The following is a 22,011-nucleotide window of genomic DNA, read 5'->3' as shown; positions in this document are numbered from 1 at the left end:
GGGAAACACCGGCGGGGGGGGGGGGGGGACTACAACTCCCAGCGTGCTCTGCGCCTACAGCTCCCGGCGTGCCCTACGGCTCCCAGGAGGCGGGGAAGGCGCGCTGCGGCCCGGGGCATGCCGGGAGTTGTAGTTCGGTGCCAGGTGACGGTGGCTGGGGCAGGGCGGGACTGGCGGCGGCCCCGGCCCGCGGGGGCTGCGGGAGAGCCCGGCCGCGACGAGGTGCGGGAATGCCGGAATATCCACCGCTGCCGTGCGGCTGAGTTGCGGGGGAAGCTGGCATGGGTGCACAGCGGCAACAACGTGCGCTGATGTGTGGGGAAACAAGATGCGCGGTTCCAGCCACCGGGATGATAAAGGAGGATCAATACTAACAGGGCAATCTGGACGGTCAAAGAAATAATGCTAACATGACTAGATCACAGCAAAATATAAAGGGCCTTGGATAGATTGTGCTGAAGTACGTTTCTCGTAACGGTAAAGAGTTATAGCCCAGATTCATAAGAATGGTATCTGGGGCTGGATGACCGCCCCAAGTGCATGGGATGTGCGAATGTCCTTGGGCCCGGTCTGTGAATGAGGGGGAATGTAACTAAAACAAACATAAGTGTGGCGTGGTTTTAACAACAATTATTGGAAAAACATCTTATATAACATCTTAGTCTAAGCCTGTATCTGTAAGTCTTATAAACTGTCGATGGCTACTAAAGAAGGCAGCAGCCCGACACAGCTGACACAGGTCTGCGCTCCTTCCTGATGCTCTGCCTGTGCGAGCATCTTCACATCTTAGTATGGGTCGCACCGATGTGCTTTCACACCTGTTATCTAGATAACATGTTCTATTTTTTAACCAATAAAGGGATAGCTCCACCGAAATGGAGCCTCAAAAAATTAATCGACACTCGTACTTGTTCCTCTCCACGGAAATCTTTAGTAAAAGGCGAAAGATTTATACGATCTGAAGAGAAACCAGAGTATACTGTCGCTCCCACGCCCGCCACACGCCCCGCCTGTCCCACGCCCCAGCAGTCACGGCGACGGACCCCGGCCCCACCGCTCCCGGCACCGCCGCCCCCGGCCCGACCCCACCGTGGGGAAAAAGCCGCGCAAATCGCAGCAGCTCGGACCGGCGGCGGAGAGCGGAGCCGTGACGGTGCCCGTGCTGCCGCGGGGCACCCTGGGTATGCAAAACAGCCGCACGCTAATGAACGCACGCTAATGAGGCGGCGGCACCGGAGAGCGGAGCGCGTCAGCGCTGCCGTCGGTCCCGGGGCCGGTCCCGCGGCTGATCGCCTCCCCCCGGCTCCCTGTCGGGGTTTAACCCCAACCCGCAACCGAGCACCACACGGCTGCTCCATCATCGCCCACCCCCCGTGGGACGGGCGGAGAATCGGAACCGTAAAAGTGAGAAAGTCGTAGGTCGAGATATAAAGTGTTTAATAATTGCACCGAAACAGTATCAATCTGCTACAAATTTGTAACAAAAAGAGATACAAAAGCGAAAAGAAAATAGAACCTAAGGCAATGTGACACAAATGGAAACAATTGCTCAGCACCGACCGATGCCAAGCCATCCCTCAGCAGCGGCCCCCCCCGAGTTTTATTGCTGGGTATGACGTCATATGGCATGGAACACCCCCGGGGACAGCTGTCCCCATTTCCACTGTATCGCCACAGCGTTGTCACACTGTTACTTCCCATACCTCCCAGTATTTTCTGCCTTTTTTAGATCTGTTTTTAACCAATAAAGGGATAGCTCCACCGAAGTGGAGCCTCAAAAAATTGATCGACACTCGTACTTGTTCCTCTCCACGGAAATCTTTAGTAAAAGGCGAAAGATTTATACGATCTGAAGAGAAACCAGAGTATAACGATTCCTCTCCCCGCGGACACACCGCCCTCCTATTGTCCCCACGGAGCACACGGCGACCCCCGTCATCCTCGCCCGCTCGATCCTCTGCAGCCCCGACGCCGCTCCCCGGTAGCGCACACGGTCACGACCCCTCACCGGAGCCAAGCTGCCCCGCCGGAGCGGCGGGAACCTCTACGGGGGCAGCGCCGCCGGGCCGCGCTGCACCCTGGGTATGCAAATCAGCCAAAACACTAGGAAGTCGCACGCTGATGCGGCTCCCCCGGCCCGCCCCGCCGAGCAACGGCCACCGTCCGGGGGACGCGGGGCCTGGGCGACCGTCCGGCCCCGCGGCGGAATGCGGGCCCTGGGCCCTGCCCAGAGGCGCTGGTGAGGAGACCCCCGGGGCAGGATTCACAGAATCACAGAATATTGGGGACTGGAAGGGACCTGGAAAGCTCACCCAGTGCAATCCCCCCATGGAGCAGGAACACCCAGATGAGGTTACACAGGAAGGTGTCCAGGCGGGTTGGAATGTCTGCACAGAAGGAGACTCCACAACCCCCTGGGCAGCCTGGGCCAGGCTCTGCCACCCTCACCGGGAAGAAGTTTCTTCTCACATTTAAGTGGAACCTCTTGTGTTCCAGTTTGAACCCATTACCCCTTGTCCTATCATTGGTTGTCACCGAGAAGAGCCTGGCTACATCCTCCTGACACTCACCCTTTATATATCTGTAAACATTAATGAGTTACTCCTCAGTCTCCTCCTCTCCAGCTCCAGAGCCCCAGCTCCCTCAGCCTTTCCTCACACGGGAGATGCTCCACTCCCTTCAGCATCTTGGTGGCTGCGCTGGACTCTCTCCAGCAGTTTCGTGTCCTGCTGGAACTGAGGGGCCACAGCTGGACACAATATTCCAGGTGTGGTCTCCCCAGGGCAGAGCAGAGGGGCAGGAGAACCTCTCTGACCTACTGACCACCCCCTTCTAATCCACCCCAGGTACCACTGGCCTTCCTGGCCACAAGGGCCCAGTGCTGGCTCATGCTCATCCTGTTGTCCCCAGGACCCCCAGGTCCCTTTCCCCTACACTGGTCTCTAATAGGTCATTCCCCAACTTATACTGGGACCTGGGGTCGTTCCTACCCAGATACAAGACTCTACACTTGCCCTTGTTATATTTCATTAGGACGGATCTGGGCCAGGTGACCCCCCGACAATGCTCCTCTCCCTCTGCGGGCTGGAGTCGAGGGCTGTCGGTGCCCGGGCAGAGCAGCCGCAGCGCTGACACACGTAAGACTCGGCCCCGGCCATCGCCCCCCGCGTCCCCTCGCCGCCGCCGCGTCGCCAGGCAACGGCGCACGCCCCGCGCTGGCGGTGCGGTGACGTCACTTCCTCGCGAGAGCTCGTCGCGCCAAACCGCCCCGTGAGCCTTGGCCACGCCTCTTTGTGCCAGTGCAGCACCATGGGTGAGTGGGGCAGCCGCCGGGCCTGGCCACTATCCGCCGCCATCCGCTCGCCACGCCGCCGCTGTCTGCTCCTGCACCTTACCGGGTGGCAGCGGGGGGTGCCGCCAGTCTGCATCGCCCGCCATTGGGGGCAGCCGCGACGGCTCCGAGCTGCTGGCGGGGGGAGGGTGTCCAGGCCCAACATGGCGACCGGGTTGGGGTGGTGGGGTGGCGGATGACCTCGCCTTCCTGCAGGCCCCGAGCGCTGAGCTCGCTCTCGGCATCTTCCGCAGAGACCCCTGCGGATGAGGTGGGACGCCTTCGTAGGGGACCCAGCAGGGGCGGGGGGTGGTCTTGTGAAAGATGTAGCTGGTGATCAGGGGCGTGTAGGGGAGGTGGGGTGTGCTGGGGAGGTGGTCCCTATAGGGGACCCAGCAGGCTGGGTAGAAGCAGGGTTTGGTTGGGGTGTCAAATAATGTCTCAGTATGCAGGTGGGGTGGGGGACTCCTCTGGAGGACCTACCAGACCCAGCTGATCGTGTAGGGTGTCTGCTATAGGGTGACTGCAGCTTAGGATGGGACACTTCTTATTGGTTCCCCAGCACATGGGGTAAATTGGGATGCTGCTCCCAAAGAGACAGCCATCAGACGGGGTGGAGGTGGCCTGTCTGCCTCGTACAGTTCTGGAAGGAAGGAGCTGGATCTGAGTATCAATGATGAAGCTTCTCTGACTGCTGCATAAGGCTGAGTGCACTGTGCGGATACCAACCTTGGAGAGCTGAGGACTCAGAACCGTGATCTGTTGTGGTCAGGTGGGCTCTGTGCCATCCTCTGACCACCCTGATCTCCATTCAGGTATCTCCAGGGACAACTGGCATAAGCGTCGCAAGACTGGGGGCAAGAGGAAGCCCTACCATAAGAAGAGGAAGTATGAGCTGGGGCGGCCTCCTGCCAACACTAAGGTGGGTGATTTGGGGAGGGTGGTCAGTGGTTGTGTTTTCAGACTTGGGTTGCTGGTCTTGTGCTTTCAGAGACTTAAATATATGCTGTGTTTTGTGAGTGGTTAAATATCTGTCACTACTTTAAAAGGTGGCATTTTCACCTGTGCCTATGGGAAGGAGTGATAATTTTTGCAATAAGAGGCAATTGGAGTGATGAAACTTTCACCTTAGGTAGATGCAACAGGCTGTTTTGGTCACTTACTGCATCTGCCGGTGCTGGGGTTTGTCATAGTTACACTGACCATGTTGCCTTTGAGCTTAGAACTTGGCTGGTCTCCTGCATGCGCTGTGCAGAGTTCCAGCACCAACAGCACCCTGGTGTTTGTGTCTGACCGCAGATTGGCCCACGCCGAATTCATACAGTGAGAGTTCGTGGTGGAAACAAGAAGTACCGTGCTCTTCGCTTGGATGTTGGCAACTTCTCCTGGGGTTCAGAATGTAAGTGCATTGTAAGCCTGAAGTGTTTGAAAGGAAAAGTATTTTACAGCTGTGCTGATCTCCAGTGCTGCTACAGAGTAGAGGAGTGGTGATACAAGCTTAGATGTGTAGGCTGGGTTTGAGTTTGCTGTGCTGGGTCTGAAGGAGCACGCATAGTGATGATAACTTTGACCTTATGTGGCCTTAGGAGACTTGAATGTCTGCTAAGTTCACAGTGATTGGAGTGTCATAGTTACACTGAGTGACATGCTCACGTTACCTTTGACTGGGGTGGGGGAACTACAGAGGCACAAAAAAGCCGTAAATGTGGGTTATTCTTCATAAAAGCAACCTTTTTTTGTTTATTGATGAGCACTTAACTAATAGTTAAATGATCCTGTACAAGAGAGGAAGGTCTTGAGGATTTTTCTGAGAAGGGGTGGCCCTAGGGCAGTGTGACACTAACAAGCGCAGTTTACTTCCTGCTCCTGCTTTGCTAAGCAAGAAGCACAGAAGCAAGAGGAGAATCTGTTTTAAACCCTTGAGCAAGGTGGGGTTTTTTTGAATTACAAGTTGAAAACCATATAACTTGAGCCTAGGCCTGGTCAGTGTTACTCAGTATGATGCTAAAACTAGCAGTTAGTTCAGTGACCAGTGTGGTATGTGGGAGAAAGGATTTGTCTTCTCGATCATCGCAGAGCATTGTATGTACTATGGTAAGTGCTGTCATTCATAAGCAGTGTTACAGAAGTGAAAGGACTGTGCGAACCTTGCAGAACAAGGATGAGGTACGTGAGCAAAGAGAAAAAACCTGTCTTGCGTCTGGCCTTTGCATACGTGGAGGGCTGGCACCTGCTAAACAGTCAAATCTAGTAGCTAATCCTGAATGCTTCAGGTGAGTCTTGAAGGCTGAAAACACCAGATTCTCCTCTTGATTTAGTCATGAGCTCTCAACCTATAAAAAAGATTTCTAGTACGTATTGCAGAGCTGTCCTGCTCGACACAGCTTAATTCAGTAATTCTGGGAAGCGTGTAACAGGATTGAGCCCTGCATGCAGTATGAGTTGGCGTCTGCTGAGGCATCTTCAGTAAAAATTTATTTTTTAACGTTACTCAGTCTGATCTGAGATTAGTTCCGGTGAGGCCACAGATTCCAGTCTTTCATCTGGGATGAATCATTTTCCGGGTGAAGGCTTCTGTCCTAGCAGCAGAAAGTTGGACTGATGAAAATCAGATGCATTTTTTAGTTCCGTTTAAGTCAGTGCATGGAAGTTGGAGGATACTTGGTTGTGCGATAAGCATGAGGTGGTTTTGGTGTATGTGTGAGACGCTGTGGACTGTATATTCAGTTGTCTGGTCCCTGTAGGTTTGAACTCATACTCTTCCTTTGAAAGGCTGCACTCGCAAGACCAGAATCATCGATGTTGTCTACAATGCTTCTAACAATGAACTGGTGAGGACAAAGACCCTGGTGAAGAATTGCATCGTTCTAGTTGACAGCACCCCGTACCGGCAGTGGTATGAAGCCCACTATGCCTTGCCCCTTGGACGCAAGAAGGGTGCCAAACTGGTATGTCTGGTGTTGTCATTGTCATTTTGATTCATTGCAGAGAGTGGAGTCTGCCCTGCTAGAGACACTTAACCATCGGGAGTGCGCAGTGCCTGCCAGAATAGCACTGGGTACCCGTCAGTGAGCACGGTGGTTGTCTGGGCTGCGTTCCTGACGGTTCCTGAGACAAGTCTGGCTCTGTTAATGGAGAGTTCAGCGCCATGGAGCTCTCTCTGAGGCATTGCACCCATTTGTGCACAAGGACCTGCAGGTCAATTTCTTTGGTCTTCTAATGATGATACCTTTGTCCAGTTCTGCTACTGAAGGGAGAGCGATGACATTTTATGATGCTGAGGAAGACTTTGCAGGTCAGGTCCTTGTGCTGGGGAATGATTGCTGAGAAGCTTGTGAATTGCTAACTAAATTTCAGCTTGCTTTTAAGTGTTTTTAAACTATCAAGACCCATTGCCTTTAATTTTGCTCAAAATGAAAACCCCAGGCTGCTAGAAGGTATTTAAATCCCTCTGTGTAGCACTTGGCTTAACATTGTCTCATTGCATTAAAACCAAAGCAGTTATAGCTGAGCACTATGCGGGTCTGAAGCACAGGGAGAGCTTCTAACCTGTCTGCCAGGACTTGCACCACACCCAAGTGCTTCATGATGTCTGGAGAGAGAAAGAATATTCACCTTTTGGAGGAGAATTAATTCATCAAGGAAACCTTTGCAGTTTCCTTTGTCTTAAGAACGCCCTTCCCTAGGGCACTCTGCTTTGTTGTCAGCGGTGACTCCAGTTAACAACGTTGCATTTCTTGGCCTCAAAAGTAAAACGCAGCACCTGACTCTGTGCCGCTAAAGTATTTGTACCTTTGGAAGGTTTTACTTGGGAAACACAGTACAGTGCTGAGAATACAAGTGTCTCATGATTAGTGGAGACCACCTGCTCTAGCAGAAGGTGGCCATATGCTTGAGCTTGTCTTTGCTTGTGGTCTTTTTTAGACTCCTGAAGAGGAGGAAATCTTGAACAAGAAGCGTTCAAAGAAGATCCAGAAAAAATATGATGAGCGGAAGAAGCATGCCAAGATAGCAAGTATTCTTGAGGAGCAGTTCCAGCAAGGAAAGTTACTTGGTGAGTCCTTGGCAGCATTAATGTGGGTGGAGATAAGGAGTCAGGGCACAAATGAGGTGCCAGAGTAGATCTTATACTTGCTCTTGGGATCATTTAAAGTTCTACTTGCTGAGATAAATCCAACTGCAGGATGAAAGCGGTGGGGTGTTCTGCATACCTGCGGGCATATCTTCTGGGTCTTAAAGTAGCTTGTTGTTTTATCTTTGGAGATACCCCACTTCTGACAGGAAGGGGAAGCCTGTTTCTGGAGCTTGAATTGCTACATGTCCCAGCCAGGCTCCTGGACTTGGTCGTTCCTGGTTGGCCTTTGAGAGAAATTATGGGGCTTGAGACTTGCAAAATGAGCAAAGGCCCGTGGGCCGCACTGTGTGTCAGAAAAATGTCCTACAAACGTGTAAGAGCTTTGACCAGTTCTGAAATAGTTCAGTTTTCTGAAGTCTTCTGATGATGAGACCTTTGTCCAGTTCTGCTACTGAATCTGAGCGATGACAGTTTGGAGATCTGAAGAGGACTTCATCAGGGACTCAGTCCAGCAGAGCAGGTCCAAGAGCACCGTACCTGTGGGGGAGGTACTGAAACCAGCAGTAAACTGGTGTATCTGTTCCTGATAACTTGCTCATCCAGGCTTTTGCAGGGAGGCTGCATGGAGTGTTTTCTTTCACTTTGTGTATGTACTGGGGTAGCGAGTTATTAAACTTTAACTGGATGACTTCTCCTTGCAGCCTGCATTGCCTCCAGACCTGGACAGTGTGGCCGAGCTGATGGCTATGTGTTGGAAGGCAAGGAATTGGAGTTCTACTTGAGGAAGATCAAGGCCAGAAAAGGCAAATGAATAAAAACTACTCTGCTGAGAGAACTAATAAAACCAAGATTCTACTACAGTTAAGGGGTTGTGTGCTTGTTTGTGTGTGTGTGTGTGTGTGTGTGTGTGTGTGTGTGAGGGGGATGCTCACGTAGCTCCTTCTGCTTGTAAAGTGAGAGGAAGGATCTCTCCTGGAATCCCTGAGCAGTTTTGTGTCTTCAGGCAAGCTGACCCTGTGTGCCCTTGACTAAAACATCTCCCTGGGTTCTAGGACAGTAATTCAATGCACCAAGTGGGTTTGGTAAAGAGACTTGGCTCAAGCGGAAAATTTCCAGTACTGGTAACCTGCTTGCTGGGGGAAGGTGGAAATGTCCATGTCCCCTGGAATTCTGACTTCCTGGGAGCTGCTGGGGTCTGGCTGGGCACGTATCCCCATTTTCCTGTGATGGAAGGTGCTCTGCTGCCCCAGGAGAGGGCTGTCCAGGGAGCAGCACTGCTTTTCCTAGACTGCATTTGTGCTAAATCTGTGTCTCCTAGACCTCCAGCCTCTGCAGCCGGTATCTGCTGCCTCTCTTTTCCAGATCACGTGTGCTCACACCCTCTGGTTCAGGCCAGCAGCCCCTTTTGCTGTTGCTTGGCATTTCTCACCTGGTTGTATGATGGTCCTCAGAGTCTGGTATCTTCTTTTAACCGACTTGGCTGCACTGCTTCAGTGACCAGCTGGTCTTCCCCTGGCCTCCTTGGTCTTGTAGCAGTGCAAGAGAAATTCCTTCTAGCAGAAGGGCCAGGCTCTTGTCATGGTCTGTCCCTTTCGAAAGCTGGATACAAGCTCCAGCTTTCTGCCCTGTCACTTGCGGTGGGATTGGAAAGCTGTGGTGAACAAAAAGCTTTTTTCTGGGTGTGGTGTATGAGATGTCATTCCTTGGATCTCAGCATCTATTAGTAGCTGCCAGATGCTTTGTGCAGGTATTAGGGGGAAGTTAGGAGCCCACCTAAGGGCTGGTCCCAGGGCAATGGGGCAGCCAGACTCACCCACCTCATGCCTGCCAAGTGGACACACTGCACACTTTACCCCACATATATTTTTTAAAAAGCCTCATTTATGCATGGGAATACCCGGGTGCAAGGCAGACTGCCGACAGCCACAGCTTCACAACTTTTAGCTCAGGACTGAAGGAGATTGTTCCCGAACACTTTTTAAAGTTTTCCTGTGATGTGCCTTGGCTGCCGTGTGTGGCAGCAGGAGGTGCTGGCGGGCCCGGGTGCCCTGGGCAGTACAGGTTCATCCTGCCTGGCTGGGAGAGAGCCAAGGATGGGTCTGTGCCATGGAAGAAGAGACACACCAACCGCATCAGAAATCAGTCCCTGTTACCCAGGTGGCCCCAACAGGGCGCTTATAGTTGTGCTGTGGGGGGTGTGCAGGGGGTCTGTGCTCACGCGGGCCCTGAGCCCAGGCGGGTGCACAGGGGCTGCGCTTCCGGAGTCCCTGGCAGTGGGACCTGGGCTGGGTGGGATGTTTGCATAAGCACATTCCTTCTCCATAGTGATCTGGGGTAAACTTTCCCTGCTCTCCAGCAACGCCTGCTTTCCAGAGAGGTGAGGCAGACGCGATAAATAAAGGACGCTTGGCAGGGTTACGTCACGGCTGCTTCCTCTGAGTGTTTCTTCCCCCTCACCCTCCGCAGAGTGCAAACAGTATCCAGGGTGTTTCTGAGGGACTTAGTCCAGATGGAGAAACTGAGGCTTATGGAGCAAGTGCCAACTTGCTGTCAGAGCAGGAGCTATAAACCTGGCCCTCGATGAGCAGGCTTATGGCTAATTCATCAATGCACGCTGCTTATTGAGTTATTGCTCTAAAAAATGCAGCTCCCAAGGGCAACGGCCCATGGGAATGAAAGCAACACCTATTGCTCAGCAGAGCTGTGCTGGAGGTGTGACATGGGAACGGGACGGTGGCAGCTGGCCAAGGACGTGTGGCACCTGGTTCCCACGGTGACATGGGCTTGGGACCTTGTGCAGCTTGGCCATAGGATGTATAGTGTCTGGTCTGGCCTCGGCATAGCCCCGTGGGTGTGCGTGGGGATTTACCTGCCTGGGTATAGGCAAGTTTGCCACACACTGAGCCAGAGAGAGATGGGCAGGCGCGGGGGTTAAGCACAGCTTTAGTCTGGGTAGATTTATGAGATGCCAAAGCCTGATTTAAGGACCTTACCAGCTTCTGCAGGTATGTGCCAAGGGCTGAATTTTAAAAAAGCTACTTTTCATACAATGAACAGTCAGGAGTGTAACCAAGGTGAGGTCACTCGTCACCTGAGCGCTGCTCCTTGCTGTTGAGTGGCTTTCTCAGCTCCACACAGTATTAACTTCAAGATATTTTCAGAGAACATGGTCCAGCCCAGAAAGTGACCTTGTGGTTACACTTTAATGGGTCCAGCAGTGGCGTGGAGCATAGTGGACAAGGAGCAGGGCTGGCTTGTGGGGAGACAGGAACTTTAAAGGAAAAGTGGCTTTGGGGAAGGGCAGCTTGCAGGAAAGGGAATTTTTTAACAGCTCTGCTAATATTCTCAGAGGAAACACATCTGAGTGTGGCAGTCTGACAGGGCTTAAACCATCTTTCTCTTTTGTTTATTTTCTATCTGTATCACTTGGTCTAATGCCCCACAACCATCACTGGTGTCAGTCCTGGGGGCTGTGCCCTTTTTCCCCCAGGAGAACATGCACACTCCTTGACAGAATCCAAATTCACTCACCTTTTGGATAAATGTGATGTCCCTGCTGTCTTACTGCTGGGGATGATTTGCACCGACAAGAAAGAACCTCAAAGCTGAGGTTGGCAATAACTTTATTAATATTGAGGGGACATCTCCATCAAGGTCTTGTTTTTCTGCAAGACTAATGCTCCCTTGCTTGGAGTCTGGGCTGTCCCCTGCACTGGGCAATGGGAGCAGGGAGTGAGCCCTCCAAGGTGCAAGTCAGTGGCATCATTGCACAGATGGGTTGAATCCTGCAGGTTTGGGGCTGGCAGCTAGTGTTGAGGGCTATCTGCCCAATCCCAAACCAACCAGGATCTTCCCATCAACCTGGGGACATGGCTTGGGGCTGATCCAGGTCTTGGTTCTGGACAGGGGTCCAAGAGCCAGTGTCCAGGGACAGGAAGCTTCGTGGCTGCTGGTGGTGGTGCCTTGAGGTGGGGGCATTTATTCCCAACTATTATTTTGGGGCAGCCTCAGGGCTCCCAGTCCTCCGGCTGGTCAGCCATGATGCTCTCGCTGCATGGTGCCTTCACCTGGATCAGCGGCAGCTCCTTCCTCTGTGTTTTGGAGGCCTCCGGTGCCTGGGTCCCCCCCAGGTGGCAACCGGTTGTGGTGGACTCACCAGCCCGGCTCTCCTCATCCTCCATCTCCTCCTCCTCGATGCAGGCCACAGACTTGGGGTTCTCAGAGCGGTTGGGGTAAGGGGAGGGGAAGCCGCCATCCACCCGGGGATGCCGCGAGTGGGAGTGGGCTCGGCTGCCCTGGCCAAGGTTTTTGATGCTGATGGCAGGGGATGCGGCAGCAAAGAAGCGGCTGAGCAAAGGTGTGTGGATGCGCGGCATGCTCGGTGAGGCCTCTGCTGGCTGCATCTGCTCTGTGTCCTCGCACATGCTGGGGGAGCACAGCGCGGTGATGAGGATGGGCTGCCATCCTCTGCAGGGATGCCCAGCACCACTCACCGCCCCCATCCCAATGCGTTTGCAAGCAGGGAGCAGCTCTAGGAGGCCACATCACTGTCCCAGCAGCTCATCCATTGCCCAGCGCAGCCTCTGAGCCGCAGAGGGGCTGGACAACGTGCTCCCGGGGGGGGGTTGCTGTTTGTTCGCTTTAATTGGGCCTGAGGGGGATGAGCCTGGTTGTGCTATTGCCACCCTGAAACACTCGCCCTCTTCTCCATCCCCAGGGCTGTGCTGTGCACTCACCGCATGTCGAAGGTGGAGCCCAGGAACGAGGGCTTCAAGGTCTCTGCAGCCGTGGCCGTGGTGTAGGGGGGCTGAGCCGTGGCCTCATTCCAGTATTTGTCCTTCACAGCGGGGGGCAGGTTCTGGTACATGTCATCCACGGAGAGCAGAGACACCTGGGCACGGCAGAGGCAGGGGACAAGGGGTGGCTTTGCGGGGACATGAGCAGGACCTGTGTTTTCAGATGCCATTTCCAATGCCAACCTGGCAGGGGTGGGCCTGGGCTCTGCAAGGGGACAGGGAGGGTCTGGACACATCCCCTGGCTGCATTTTGGGTTTTCCCCTTTTGGACGCTTTTCTCAGAGGTGACAGGCTGAGCAGTGCTGCCACGCTGCTGAGTGTCCCTTAAGGGGTGCTGACCCTGCGGTGGGGGGCAAACTCATGGAAGGACAGGGGTGGAGGGACAAGATGCAGTCCTGCTTTCTTGCATGGGAATCTATTTTGGACAAGGACTTGTGTGGCCAGGAGCAGGGCTGGGAGCTGGCAGGGGGTAGAGATGTCCCTGTGTTCTGATTGCAGCAGCCCCACACAGCATCAGTCTGGGGCAGGACCCACCTGCAGGTTCCTGTCTATCAGCTTGTTGGTCTCAAAGTCATCATCGTCTTCTCCAAAAGGGTTAATGATCTGCTCTGCAACCTGGAGAGGGAGGGCGCCAGGTGAAACAGGACAGGAACACCTTTCCGCAGGGCTCTCCATCCCTAAGTCCACCCATGAGGCACATGAGGCAGACTTGGAGCTTTATGGTGCCCTGTTGTGATGGCTGGGCCCAGAGGACGTGTCCCCAAGGGCAGTCAGCAGTGTCATGGCTGGTACCATGCCCTGGGCCAGCCACCCCTGGCCCAGTGGGTGCTCAGGGCCACCTGGCCACCCCCAGCCCAAAAAGGCCAGCTGCCTGACCATGTCTCACCTTCAGCCAGCCGGCATAGAAGAAGAACTGGAGGAGGGTTGAGAGAGGGATATACATGTCCAGGTCCCCCTCCTGCCCTGGCTCCAGCGGCTCCAGGAACTGCCGCCCGATGAGGCAGAAGGCAAAGAAGGAGTAGACAGCGATGGTGACCACCTGCCAGGAGGCAGCAAGGATGTGAGAGGCTTGGCCAGTCACTGATGCTCTTGTGGGCTTTAAGTTAAACCCCACTGCCCTGCCCAGGCTCCTGCACATCCCTGTGGGGCTGTCAACCAACAGCTGTGCTGGATGCAGCACCAGATTCAATGGGGGACTAAAGTGTTTTTAGGAAAATGGGTAAAGTGCTCCCCGTTGGGGTGCAGGGAGGAGGCTATGGGGCTTCTCTGCCATTGTGGGGTGGAAGGAACTGGGATCTGGCCTCGGGGGGCCCATGGGGTTTGTGGGTACCCACCTGTGTGTACACCAGGGGGATGCTGATCCAGTCGTAATGGAACAACATGCTGCACTTGGCCCGGTAGAGGTTCAGCTCCTGGGCAGAGGGGACAGGGACAGGTGACCCCAGCTTTGCACAACACACCCCGCAGCGCCTGGTCTCTGAGCACCCAGCGCCAACTCACGTCCATGAGCAGGCGAAGGGCCACGTCGTCGCGGATGCGGCCGTCCCGCCTGGCCTGGGCTGCCAGGTTGGTGAACCACACGCAGGGGATCCAGTACTTGTTGAAGTCGGAGTGGAGGCTCTCAAAATTCTTGCGCTCGTCCTGCGTCATGAAGCCTGAGGTGGGGCAGAGGCTCAGCACCATGGCCCCCACGTCGGTGCTAGAGAGCTCTTTTGGGGACACGCAGGGTTTTCTAGGTGACACTACAGCCCCAGGAGGTGTGCTGTGGGCAGAGGGGACATGGGGCTCTTTGGGGGTGAACATCCATGCAAGGAGGCTACCTTGTGTGCAGGGCAATTTGGGGCAGGGATGCCTGGAAGGATCCCAGCCCCCAGCACACCCTCCTAGTGACAGGGACACATCCATGGCCCCCAGCTCTCACCCCACATTGCAAGCCATCGCCCCCAGGGTTTAGCTCCTCACCTGCTTCCACCACATGATCCATGGTGGGGAAGCGCTTGAGCACCCTGGTGCTGACGGAGCGCAGGATGAGGACCGCTGACAGGTTGGCGTAGCGGATGAGTGTGCGCCGCAGGATCCGGCCCCTCTCGTCCTTGCCATGGACGTTGCTGGAGATGACGCACATGAGCTGGTCGGGCAGGGGGATGCTGGTGTACTGGGCCCACCATCGGTTCACAATCAGGGTGACATAAAAACCTGCACCAAGAGAGAGCACGTGGGGGGCTCGGAGTGGCTGGGCAGTGGGTTGAGGTGAGGATGAGCACATGCCAGGAGAGCTGTCACATTTCCAGGGGTGACAGATTTCACTATGGCTGGGAGATAAAGCACAAGTTGTTCTTCCCCTTGGGCTGCCCTCCCCAGGGTTGTAGGTGGGGATGTCCCCAGCTCTTCCCTGCCCTGGGCATAGCTGGCACAGGACCGCACAGCCACCTCTTGTAGATAAGGTGCCCCTTTCCAGGGCATGGGGAGGGTGCAGAGTGAGCCACGGGAAATCACAGCCTCCCACTGGCATCCCCACGGCCAGGGAGCTGCACTCAGCTGGTTTGGGAGCCAAGTGCCATCCCTGGGGTACCAGACCCCTCCATCTCCCATCCATCAGTGCCTGATGGATGTTTTGGCGTGGGGTCAGGATGGGCAGGGGGGCAACCTCAAGCACCCAGTGCGTGGGGGAGCAGAGGACTCAGACTCCAGGGTTCAGGGAAGGGACATGTACCTAGGACGAAGGACAAGGGGATGAGGTCTGTGGAGCGGTTGCAGTATTGAGCCACTTTGGTATAGAGACGCTTCTGCTCCTCGGTCAGCAGCCGCCTGCAGTGGACACGCGGCAGTGTCAGGGATATGCAGCAGTGTCAGGGACATGCAGTGGGGTCAGGAAAATGCAGCAGGGTCAGAAGCAAGCAGTAGTGCTGGAGCACTGCCTTGCACTTCCACAAAAAACCATCTCCTGATTCCCCTTCTCCTCGCCCTCCCCTGCCCACAGCCACCCTCTCTGGGGGAGTCCCCTTGGCTTCTCCTCTCCCTACAGGAACCCCAGTCCATGACTGATGGGGCATCTCCACATGTCCCAGAGGGTCAGCAGGGAGGGACACAACTGGCAGTGACATGCTGACCCCACTCACCGGTAAACAAGGCTGAGCACAGCATACAGCACCATGAAGACTATGAACTCCTTGTACAGCAGCTTGTAGATGCTGCCTTTCCAGCGGAAGAGCAGCTTGGAGAAGCCCCCGAAATGGGAGTTGGCAACTTTCAGCGTGTAGGAGATCGTCATCGCAGCTCAGCCTCACACCTCAATGGAAAATCCTTCTCTCGCTGGCTGCTGGCTTAATTGGGGAGAACTGGGTTTCCCGCCACCGTCCAGGCTGCAGGACCTGGGGATACACGCTCAGTCCCACACCGAGCACTGTGGCCCATCAGCAGGATCCCCCACACCACCGCCCTGCCCTCCCCACACCAGCCACAGCCACTGCCTGCTCCCTGCCTGCACCCACCTGTCCCACCAGCGCCTCTTCCCCCTAAATACCCCAGCGTGGGCCCATGTGGCCAAGCCCTCCCTATGATGGATTGGGGCTGTTAGGGGCAGGGAACAGGGAACTCCGGGTTGGTCACACCTCCCTGCCACCGGCCACAGCCGGAGGTTTTGGTGGGGGCTGTGGGTGTCGAAGCCGGGGTTGGGCAGGACCCAGAGGGGTGGTTTGAGTCGTTCTTTGCAGCCATGGTGGCTGAATTGAGGCTCTGTGAGAAGAAGGGGAAAGGATGGAGGGTTGCATCCCTGCCAGCCCTGGGAACAGGATCCCAGGGTGTGCAGGCAGAGCTGGCACTCAGTGGGGGCTGCGGGATATTTCTGGAGCATCGCTGCAAAACATTCCCATCGCGGCCTGCGTCCTCGCTGCCAGCAACAGGCAGCGCCTGAGGCCATGGGTCAGGCTGCAGCCCCTGGGGACAGCTGCTGATCCCTGCCTGTCCTGCCTCTGCACTGTGGCAGCTTCTGGTCCCTCCACATCCCTAGGGGAGACTTGGGGACAGTATGAGCTGGGGTACACAGGGATGCCCTGGCTGCACGACCTGGCAGGGGGTGATGGAGGCTGGCACCGGGCCACTTTCCCAGGGCCCAGGAGGAAGCATGAAAGGGAAAATTCCAGTGGGACATAAAGCAGTGGGAAACATCAGTGAGTGACAGTGCAGGGAAACCATCTTGTCCCTGTTCCTGACCCGTGCTGGGGCTGGGGCAGAGCACTGCTGGGGCCCGTAGCTTGTCCCGCTGTGGGCTGCCGGAGCCCACGCCGTGCTTTGCAGGAAACGCCGCTTCCTTCGCCGGCCGGAGCGCCGCGTCCTGCCCTGCCCAGCTCCCTCCCTTCCTGCCCGGGCATAGCGCCCAGCCCAGGCCCAGGACGGCTCCAGTGCGGAGTGGGGTGGCTGCTGGGGTTTCCAGCCTGGAAAATGTCCCCCTGGGCAGGGGGGTCAGGACTCAAGGGCTCCTGCATTCCCCCATCCCTGGAGAAGGGCTGGAACACCTGTGGGTGAGATTCACCAGGGGAGTGCCTGTAGAGCGGGGTGATTTACAGCACCCCAAACCTTTGCCCTGTTTCCAGGAGCCCCACAGGTCCCTGCCCTGGCTGGGAACCGCAGTGTTTATAGCAGGCTGATATCTTTCCCAGGCAGGCTGTAAATCACAATGCAAGGCAGAGGCTCCATTCACCACCCACCAGTGCCCAGCTCTGCTCTATCTGGCTGGTAAAGTGGTCCCAGGCCTGATGGATGAGACCCACACTGGGGCATCAACCAGGGCACAGGAGGGGAGATGGGGTAGGAGTGAAGCCCCCCATCCCCGCACCCTGTGCTGTCCCATCAGTTGGCTCCCCACCATTCCAAACCATGCACACACAGGGGTGGAGTCGCACTACCAGAAGTAAAATGATTTATTTCTTATTGAGAGCTTGATCTTACAGGGTTTTGTAGCACATCAGGTAGGGGAGGCTGCAAGGGACGCCATCCAGTGCCTCCCCATGGGTGTCTGTGCCTTGCACACCTGCTCACACCCACCCGTGCACAGTCCTCACACACATGTGTGCATGCACAATCATGTGTGCAGCAGCACACATGCACTCGCTCTTTCAATTCCCCATGCCATGCGGTGGAACACAATGGGATGTGTGGTGGGGAGAAGGCAGGGCCAACTCAGCCTCCCACTGCCAAGCCCAGGGCACCCCATCCGCATGCAGCCCCCTGAAGACCACACAGCCAGAGCCAGCCCTGTTTCACGTGCCCAGACCCTGTTCTCTGGGGGCTGGGGAGCAGCAGCTCTGTGCCAGATGCCATCTGGCTCCAGCAAGAGAGGATGGACACCCTGGTCAGTGGGTCTGGCACACACAGTATTGTCACCAGGTCCCCAAAACCAGCTCCCACCTCCTCTCCACATCCTTCTTCAGACACTGCCAATCCATGTGTCCCCAAACACTGCCAGGCTGCAGCATGGTCCCCAGTGCCCAAAGGACCCTTACACCCCTTGTCCAGCTGCAGCATGTGGCAAGTGAGCGATGCATGTGGTAGCGCAGGGGAAAGGATGGGAATTTGGGGGTGCAGCTTTGCAAACAGCCACTGCAAGCCGCAGCAGGACAGCTCGTGCCTCTCCTGCTCTGCCAGCTCTGGCTACTGCCTGGCTTCTGCCACCCTCCTGGAGTGCCCCCGATACAGCCTGAGTCCTGGCGTCAGTGCAGGTCGATGTTCTCATACTCCAGGTTGTCTGAGTCCTCCAGCTCAATGCCGGGTACCAAGTTGTAATAGTTGGTTGACTGACTCATGTACATCTTCTCCCGGTCAGCAGAGTCCTTCAGCACTTCGCTCACGCTGACAGCGTCCACCTCTGGCTCGCTGCCCCCCAGCTCCTCTGCCCTTGGTGTTGGGGTGTCCTGCTGCCTGCTCAGCTCTGTGCCCTGCTGCCTTTCATGAACCGGCACTTGGGAACTGCTAGGGGATCCCACTCGGATCTCCACCTCCTCGTAGAGGTCCCTGCTGCTTTCCAGCAAGTCCATGGAGGGCTGGAGCAGGACCTTCTTCTCAATCCCAGAGGGGGCAGCAGGCAGCTCATAGGGGACATAGTGGTGGGGCTCTGCAGGCACCGGTGCATTGCCCCTCTCGGCCATGGCTGGGTGGCTTTGGGACCTGCTCTGGATGCTGTAGTTGGTCTTTCTCTTCTGCCTGCAGAAGCACCAGGTGACACTAGCAAGGATGAGGAGAGGGGGCAGGCAGATGAAGAGGGCAATGAGGCTGTGCGAGTGACACAGCTCATCCCGGGAGATGCTCTGGAGATCCACACCATGATACCGCTCTGGTGCGTGGCAGATAACCTCAGTGGCCAGGCTGGGCCAACCCTCCAGGTTGCTGAGCAAAGCACAGCTGCAGTGCCAGCTGTTGTTGGAGAGCTGGAGATGGAGCAGAGATGGCTTCAGGAGGCTGGCGGGAAGAAAGGTCAGGGCGTTGAAGCCCAGGTAGACCTCCTGGATCTGGGTCGATGCTTTCAGGAAGGACCTGGGCAGCTCCTGGAGCTGGTTGCTGTCCAGATGAAGGACCCTCAAACTAGGGGCATCTTCCAGAAAGCTTCCCGGGAGACTTTCTAGCAGGTTGTGACTTAAGTCCAATATCTCCAAGGCAGGGGGGATTCCCTGTGCATTTCTGATGGCTGTGATGCTGCAGTGTGAGAGGTAAAGCTCCCGCAGCCCCCGCACCCCTACCAGTACTTCCCAGTCCAGGTGGGTGATATTGGAGCTGGTGAAGTTGAGGCAGCAGCTCTCGGGAAGCGGAGCCTCCCGAAAAGCCTGGAAGTCCATGGGCTCCGTGCAGTTGCAGCTTTGCGCTGCTGGGTCGAGGGCAAAGCTGGCAGCAAGCAGGAGGCTTCCCCACATAGACACAGTCCCCAGCCCAGCGCCTGCGGAGAGAGTAGAAGGGACAGGTGACACCCCTATGGGACCAGGTCTCCGCTTGCTCCAGCCCACCACGGCGGGGGGTGAACCCCGCTTCACCCCCACCTCTGCAAGAGCCCTGGGTCCCCCCAGCCCCCGCCTCCCAGGGCTCCCGCCCCCGCCAGCCCGGGGCCGTCTCACACCGAACGTCCCGCCGCTACGGCCGGGTGCCCGCGGGCAGCGATCGAGCCCCGGGGCTGCGCTCGTACCCCCCCCAGGGTGCCGGGCCCGGCCTCACCTGCCGCCGCCCGCCCCATCCTCCGGGGCAGCTCCGCGCCCCGCCGCGCTCCCCGTCGGGCGCGGCCGCCGGCTCCGCCTCGCTGCGGGGCGGCCCCGCCGCCGCCGCCCGCCCCGGCCCGGGCCCGCCTCGCCCCGCGCCCGCTGCACCCCCTGTGGGTCGTGGGCTCCCTTCAGCCCCCTGTGCCTCGTCCCCTCGCTGGGGTCCCGTCAGCCACGGACCCTCCAGCTGCACTGTGAGGAGACATCCCCTAAAATATGCTTGTCCCCAGCCCCTACATTATATCCGCCCTCTGGTCCACCTTCCTCTGCACCACCCCCCCATAAACACCCATCCCCTCCTCATTCCTCCCCTCTCCATCCCCCAGAAGCCTTGTCACTTCCCAGCCTCAATCTCCACCTCCATCTGCCCCCCCACAAGACGTATCTCCCTCCAGCCCCCTCCATACTCCAGCATCAGCCCCTCAAGCCCCTGGAGAGGCACTAGGCTGGCCTGGGCTGAATTGCCCCCCAGCCTGGGATGTGGGGAGAGCTCTGGTTCCCACCTCCATGCATGTTGTGACTCCCAGCCCCACTGGGGAGAGGATCCAGAGTGAACATACTTGCAAGATGCTTCTCTTTCCATCACTGTACCCTTTATGACTTGCTTCCATCCCGCACAAGTCCTGGGCTAGGAAGATGGAGCAGAGTCAGGCAGAAGCAGTACAGCCCACAGGAGAAACAGTGCTGGAGAGGGGAGTTGTGTTTCCACACCCTGAAAGTGCATGTGTGCTCACCATAGTGTGAAATGTCTAAACCAAGGCATGTGGCATGGTACCGACAGCACTTTGCCTTAGCACTGGTGGGAGGTGGCTGAGATGGGACCTGACCCAAGTGCCAGTGTGGTTCTGTGGTGTTGGAGCCCAGTGGGATGACTGCAGTGGGACACAGCTCTAGTGGCTGTTCTTCAGCCTGGTTTGGGGTGCAGAGTGCCAGGACACCCTATTTGCTGCATATCTGGGGTGCCTCAGAGGCCTGGGAAGCTCAACACAACAATAATAAAAGCTCCGGATTGTTTCAGGCTTCCTTGGGCAACCCATGCTATCCTGAGGGATGCAGCAGTGTTTGAGAAGGTTTCAAGAGTTTCTTCCCTTGATTTCACCCCTTGCTCATGGTTTAAAACTGGCACCTCGGCTACTGCTCTCACATCTCAGCTCAGGGATGATCCATCCCCCAGTGGGAGAGCAGCAGCTTCCCTTGCCACAGACTCATTGCTCATGTCCTGTGTGCCCTGCTTCGGTCTCTCCCAGACCCTCAAACCCTGGCAGAGGGTGGATTTCTGCCCGTCCTGCTGTGGGCATTGACTCGTGAGCAGTGGGTTTGGGGTGCCGGCAGCTCGCACTGTGCACCAAATGCTGCAGCAACAAACCCTGCACCAGGAATTTCTGCTGGGGAACAGAGATGGGATGAGATGGGATGAAGAGGGGATGGCAGCAGGGCCCACTTAATCCTGGCTGCTGGAGTAGAACGCAGGAAATGGCCGATCAGGCCCTTGCGGAAAGGGAGGTACCAGCAATGCACTGGCCTGGAGGGCTGACATTTGCCTCCCAGAGATGCCCTGAACACAGTTACACAGCCCCGGGCTGACACCCAGGGCTTGAGCCTGCTAACACCCTGCTTAGGGTAAAGCCTCCCTGGCTCTCCCCTCTCCATGGCAGCAGCTGATCCAAGAGCCCCATCACAGGAAATCTCAGAGGGCCCCTTGGGCTTCTTGGGCTGGATCTGGCCTCCTAGAGGGGATCTTCCAGCACTGGCATTTTATATACCATCCCAGGTTCAAGCGCTTCCTTGGCAGACCCTTAGGATCCAGGTCCTTTTATCTCTTCCTCTGGGGAGCTCTGCCCAGATTTGCAGCTTCCCCTCTGCACATCCCCAGACAGCCCCTGGGGTGGGTTGGCACCTCTGGTGCTGGACCTGGTGCTGGTGCTCCCTTCCCTGGCCCAGCTGAGGGACCAGCCGCCTTCTCCCTCCTCCTCCTTGGCAGCTGCACCCTTGTGCTTTGCAGGATCTCACTGGGTGAGAGTGCCTATGGAGGGGAAACCCTGCTCCCAAGGGTCTCAGGGCTGTCACCCCCACCCTGACGAGCTGCCCTGCATCCCAGGCTGTGAGGGTGGGGGATCACTCTGGGGCCAGGCCAGGTCTGAGTATGATGGGGGACGGAGATCCCCCAGCCTCTCTGGGCTCGTGTAGTATTTTACCGTGCTCACAGGGGAAAAAAGTTTCCTAGTATCTAGATGGAATTTCCCTCGATGTAACTTGCACCAGTTGCCAGTCCCCGTTTCTCTGTACACCTCCCCAAAGCGCCTAGCTCACTTTTCCTGTAACTCCATCTAAATAGCTGTAGGCAGCCAGGAGATCACCCCAGAGCTGCCCCTTCCCCAGGCTGAGCACGTTGTTGATGTTAAACCACATTTCCTCCCACTGCCCCAGCTCAGTGATGGGAAAACCCCCAGCTCCAGTGCTTTGCATCACCACAGACCCAAGCTGCAGGTGGAACTGGGCTTGCTCCCGGGCTCCATCCCTCTTGGAAGTGTCCCAGTCCTGGTGGGGTGTTGGCTGTGGGGTCTGTCTGCA

At 56.5% G+C, this 22,011-nt stretch overlaps 3 protein-coding genes and 7 non-coding genes across 11 annotated transcripts; 6 read left to right on the top strand and 4 right to left on the bottom strand.

Moving 5' to 3' along the window:
- Positions 1-863: 863 nt before the first annotated feature.
- LOC135580166 (U5 spliceosomal RNA) lies at positions 864-978 on the bottom strand. Its single transcript, XR_010474446.1, has one exon. It is a non-coding gene; the product is annotated as a U5 spliceosomal RNA (small nuclear RNA).
- A 776-nt stretch (positions 979-1,754) lies between these two features.
- Positions 1,755-1,869, bottom strand: LOC135580178 (U5 spliceosomal RNA). The gene has a single exon (XR_010474458.1). It is a non-coding gene; the product is annotated as a U5 spliceosomal RNA (small nuclear RNA).
- A 1,305-nt stretch (positions 1,870-3,174) lies between these two features.
- Positions 3,175-8,266, top strand: RPS8 (ribosomal protein S8). The gene is made up of 6 exons (XM_065071580.1): positions 3,175-3,313; positions 4,147-4,253; positions 4,631-4,730; positions 6,104-6,279; positions 7,256-7,385; positions 8,108-8,266. The coding sequence occupies exons 1-6, from the start codon at positions 3,310-3,312 to the stop codon at positions 8,215-8,217; spliced, it is 627 nt and encodes a 208-aa protein (XP_064927652.1). The 5' UTR covers positions 3,175-3,309; the 3' UTR covers positions 8,218-8,266.
- Positions 3,996-4,080, top strand: LOC135580161 (small nucleolar RNA SNORD55/SNORD39). Its single transcript, XR_010474441.1, has one exon. It is a non-coding gene; the product is annotated as a small nucleolar RNA SNORD55/SNORD39 (small nucleolar RNA).
- On the top strand, positions 4,436-4,539 carry LOC135580164 (small nucleolar RNA SNORD46). Its single transcript, XR_010474444.1, has one exon. It is a non-coding gene; the product is annotated as a small nucleolar RNA SNORD46 (small nucleolar RNA).
- On the top strand, positions 6,545-6,617 carry LOC135580162 (small nucleolar RNA SNORD38). The gene has a single exon (XR_010474442.1). It is a non-coding gene; the product is annotated as a small nucleolar RNA SNORD38 (small nucleolar RNA).
- Positions 7,824-7,895, top strand: LOC135580163 (small nucleolar RNA SNORD38). The gene has a single exon (XR_010474443.1). It is a non-coding gene; the product is annotated as a small nucleolar RNA SNORD38 (small nucleolar RNA).
- A 620-nt stretch (positions 8,267-8,886) lies between the features above and the next one.
- LOC135580175 (small nucleolar RNA SNORA35) lies at positions 8,887-9,017 on the top strand. Its single transcript, XR_010474455.1, has one exon. It is a non-coding gene; the product is annotated as a small nucleolar RNA SNORA35 (small nucleolar RNA).
- Positions 9,018-11,413: 2,396 nt separating this feature from the next.
- On the bottom strand, positions 11,414-15,584 carry BEST4 (bestrophin 4). Its single transcript, XM_005501134.3, has 9 exons — positions 15,322-15,584; positions 14,916-15,010; positions 14,165-14,398; positions 13,703-13,857; positions 13,537-13,614; positions 13,089-13,241; positions 12,737-12,817; positions 12,143-12,297; positions 11,414-11,831 (listed from the first exon to the last, which is right to left on the bottom strand). Exons 1-9 carry the CDS (start codon positions 15,471-15,473, stop codon positions 11,414-11,416), a joined length of 1,521 nt encoding a protein of 506 aa, XP_005501191.2. The 5' UTR covers positions 15,474-15,584.
- Positions 15,585-17,103: 1,519 nt separating this feature from the next.
- LOC110357782 (leucine-rich repeat-containing protein 24) lies at positions 17,104-20,123 on the bottom strand. 2 transcript variants are annotated; one of them, XM_065071567.1, is made up of 2 exons: positions 19,400-19,551; positions 17,104-19,127 (listed from the first exon to the last, which is right to left on the bottom strand). In XM_065071567.1, exons 1-2 carry the CDS (start codon positions 19,416-19,418, stop codon positions 17,911-17,913), a joined length of 1,236 nt encoding a protein of 411 aa, XP_064927639.1. In that variant the 5' UTR covers positions 19,419-19,551; the 3' UTR covers positions 17,104-17,910. The 2 variants fall into 2 exon arrangements, with proteins under 2 accessions (XP_064927639.1, XP_021141319.2); XM_021285644.2 differs by lacking the exon at positions 19,400-19,551 and adding an exon at positions 19,944-20,123 and having other exon boundaries at positions 17,674-19,127.
- Between the last annotated feature and the right edge of the window lie 1,888 nt (positions 20,124-22,011).

Source organism: Columba livia, chromosome 8, assembly GCF_036013475.1.
Source record: "Columba livia isolate bColLiv1 breed racing homer chromosome 8, bColLiv1.pat.W.v2, whole genome shotgun sequence".
Taxonomy (NCBI): Eukaryota; Metazoa; Chordata; class Aves; order Columbiformes; family Columbidae; genus Columba; species Columba livia.
This window is presented reverse-complemented; position numbering and strand designations above follow the sequence as displayed.

Excerpts from the sequence above, each read along its gene's own strand:
- RPS8 (XM_065071580.1), top strand. Across the intron at positions 4,731-6,103 it reads CTTCTCCTGGGGTTCAGAAT|GCTGCACTCGCAAGACCAGA; the intron begins GTAAGTGCATTG and ends TTCCTTTGAAAG. Across the intron at positions 6,280-7,255 it reads GCAAGAAGGGTGCCAAACTG|ACTCCTGAAGAGGAGGAAAT; the intron begins GTATGTCTGGTG and ends GGTCTTTTTTAG.
- BEST4 (XM_005501134.3), bottom strand. The coding sequence starts at position 15,473 with ATGACGATCTCCTACACGCTGAAAGTTGCCAACTCCCATTTCGGGGGC. Across the intron at positions 12,298-12,736 it reads TGATAGACAGGAACCTGCAG|GTGTCTCTGCTCTCCGTGGA; the intron begins GTGGGTCCTGCC and ends TGCCGTGCCCAG. Across the intron at positions 11,832-12,142 it reads GGCTCCACCTTCGACATGCG|CATGTGCGAGGACACAGAGC; the intron begins GTGAGTGCACAG and ends GTGCTCCCCCAG.
- LOC110357782 (XM_021285644.2), bottom strand. The coding sequence starts at position 19,998 with ATGTTCACTCTGGATCCTCTCCCCAGTGGGGCTGGGAGTCACAACATG. Across the intron at positions 19,128-19,943 it reads GAGTCACAACATGCATGGAG|GCGCTGGGCTGGGGACTGTG; the intron begins GTGGGAACCAGA and ends CTCTCTCCGCAG.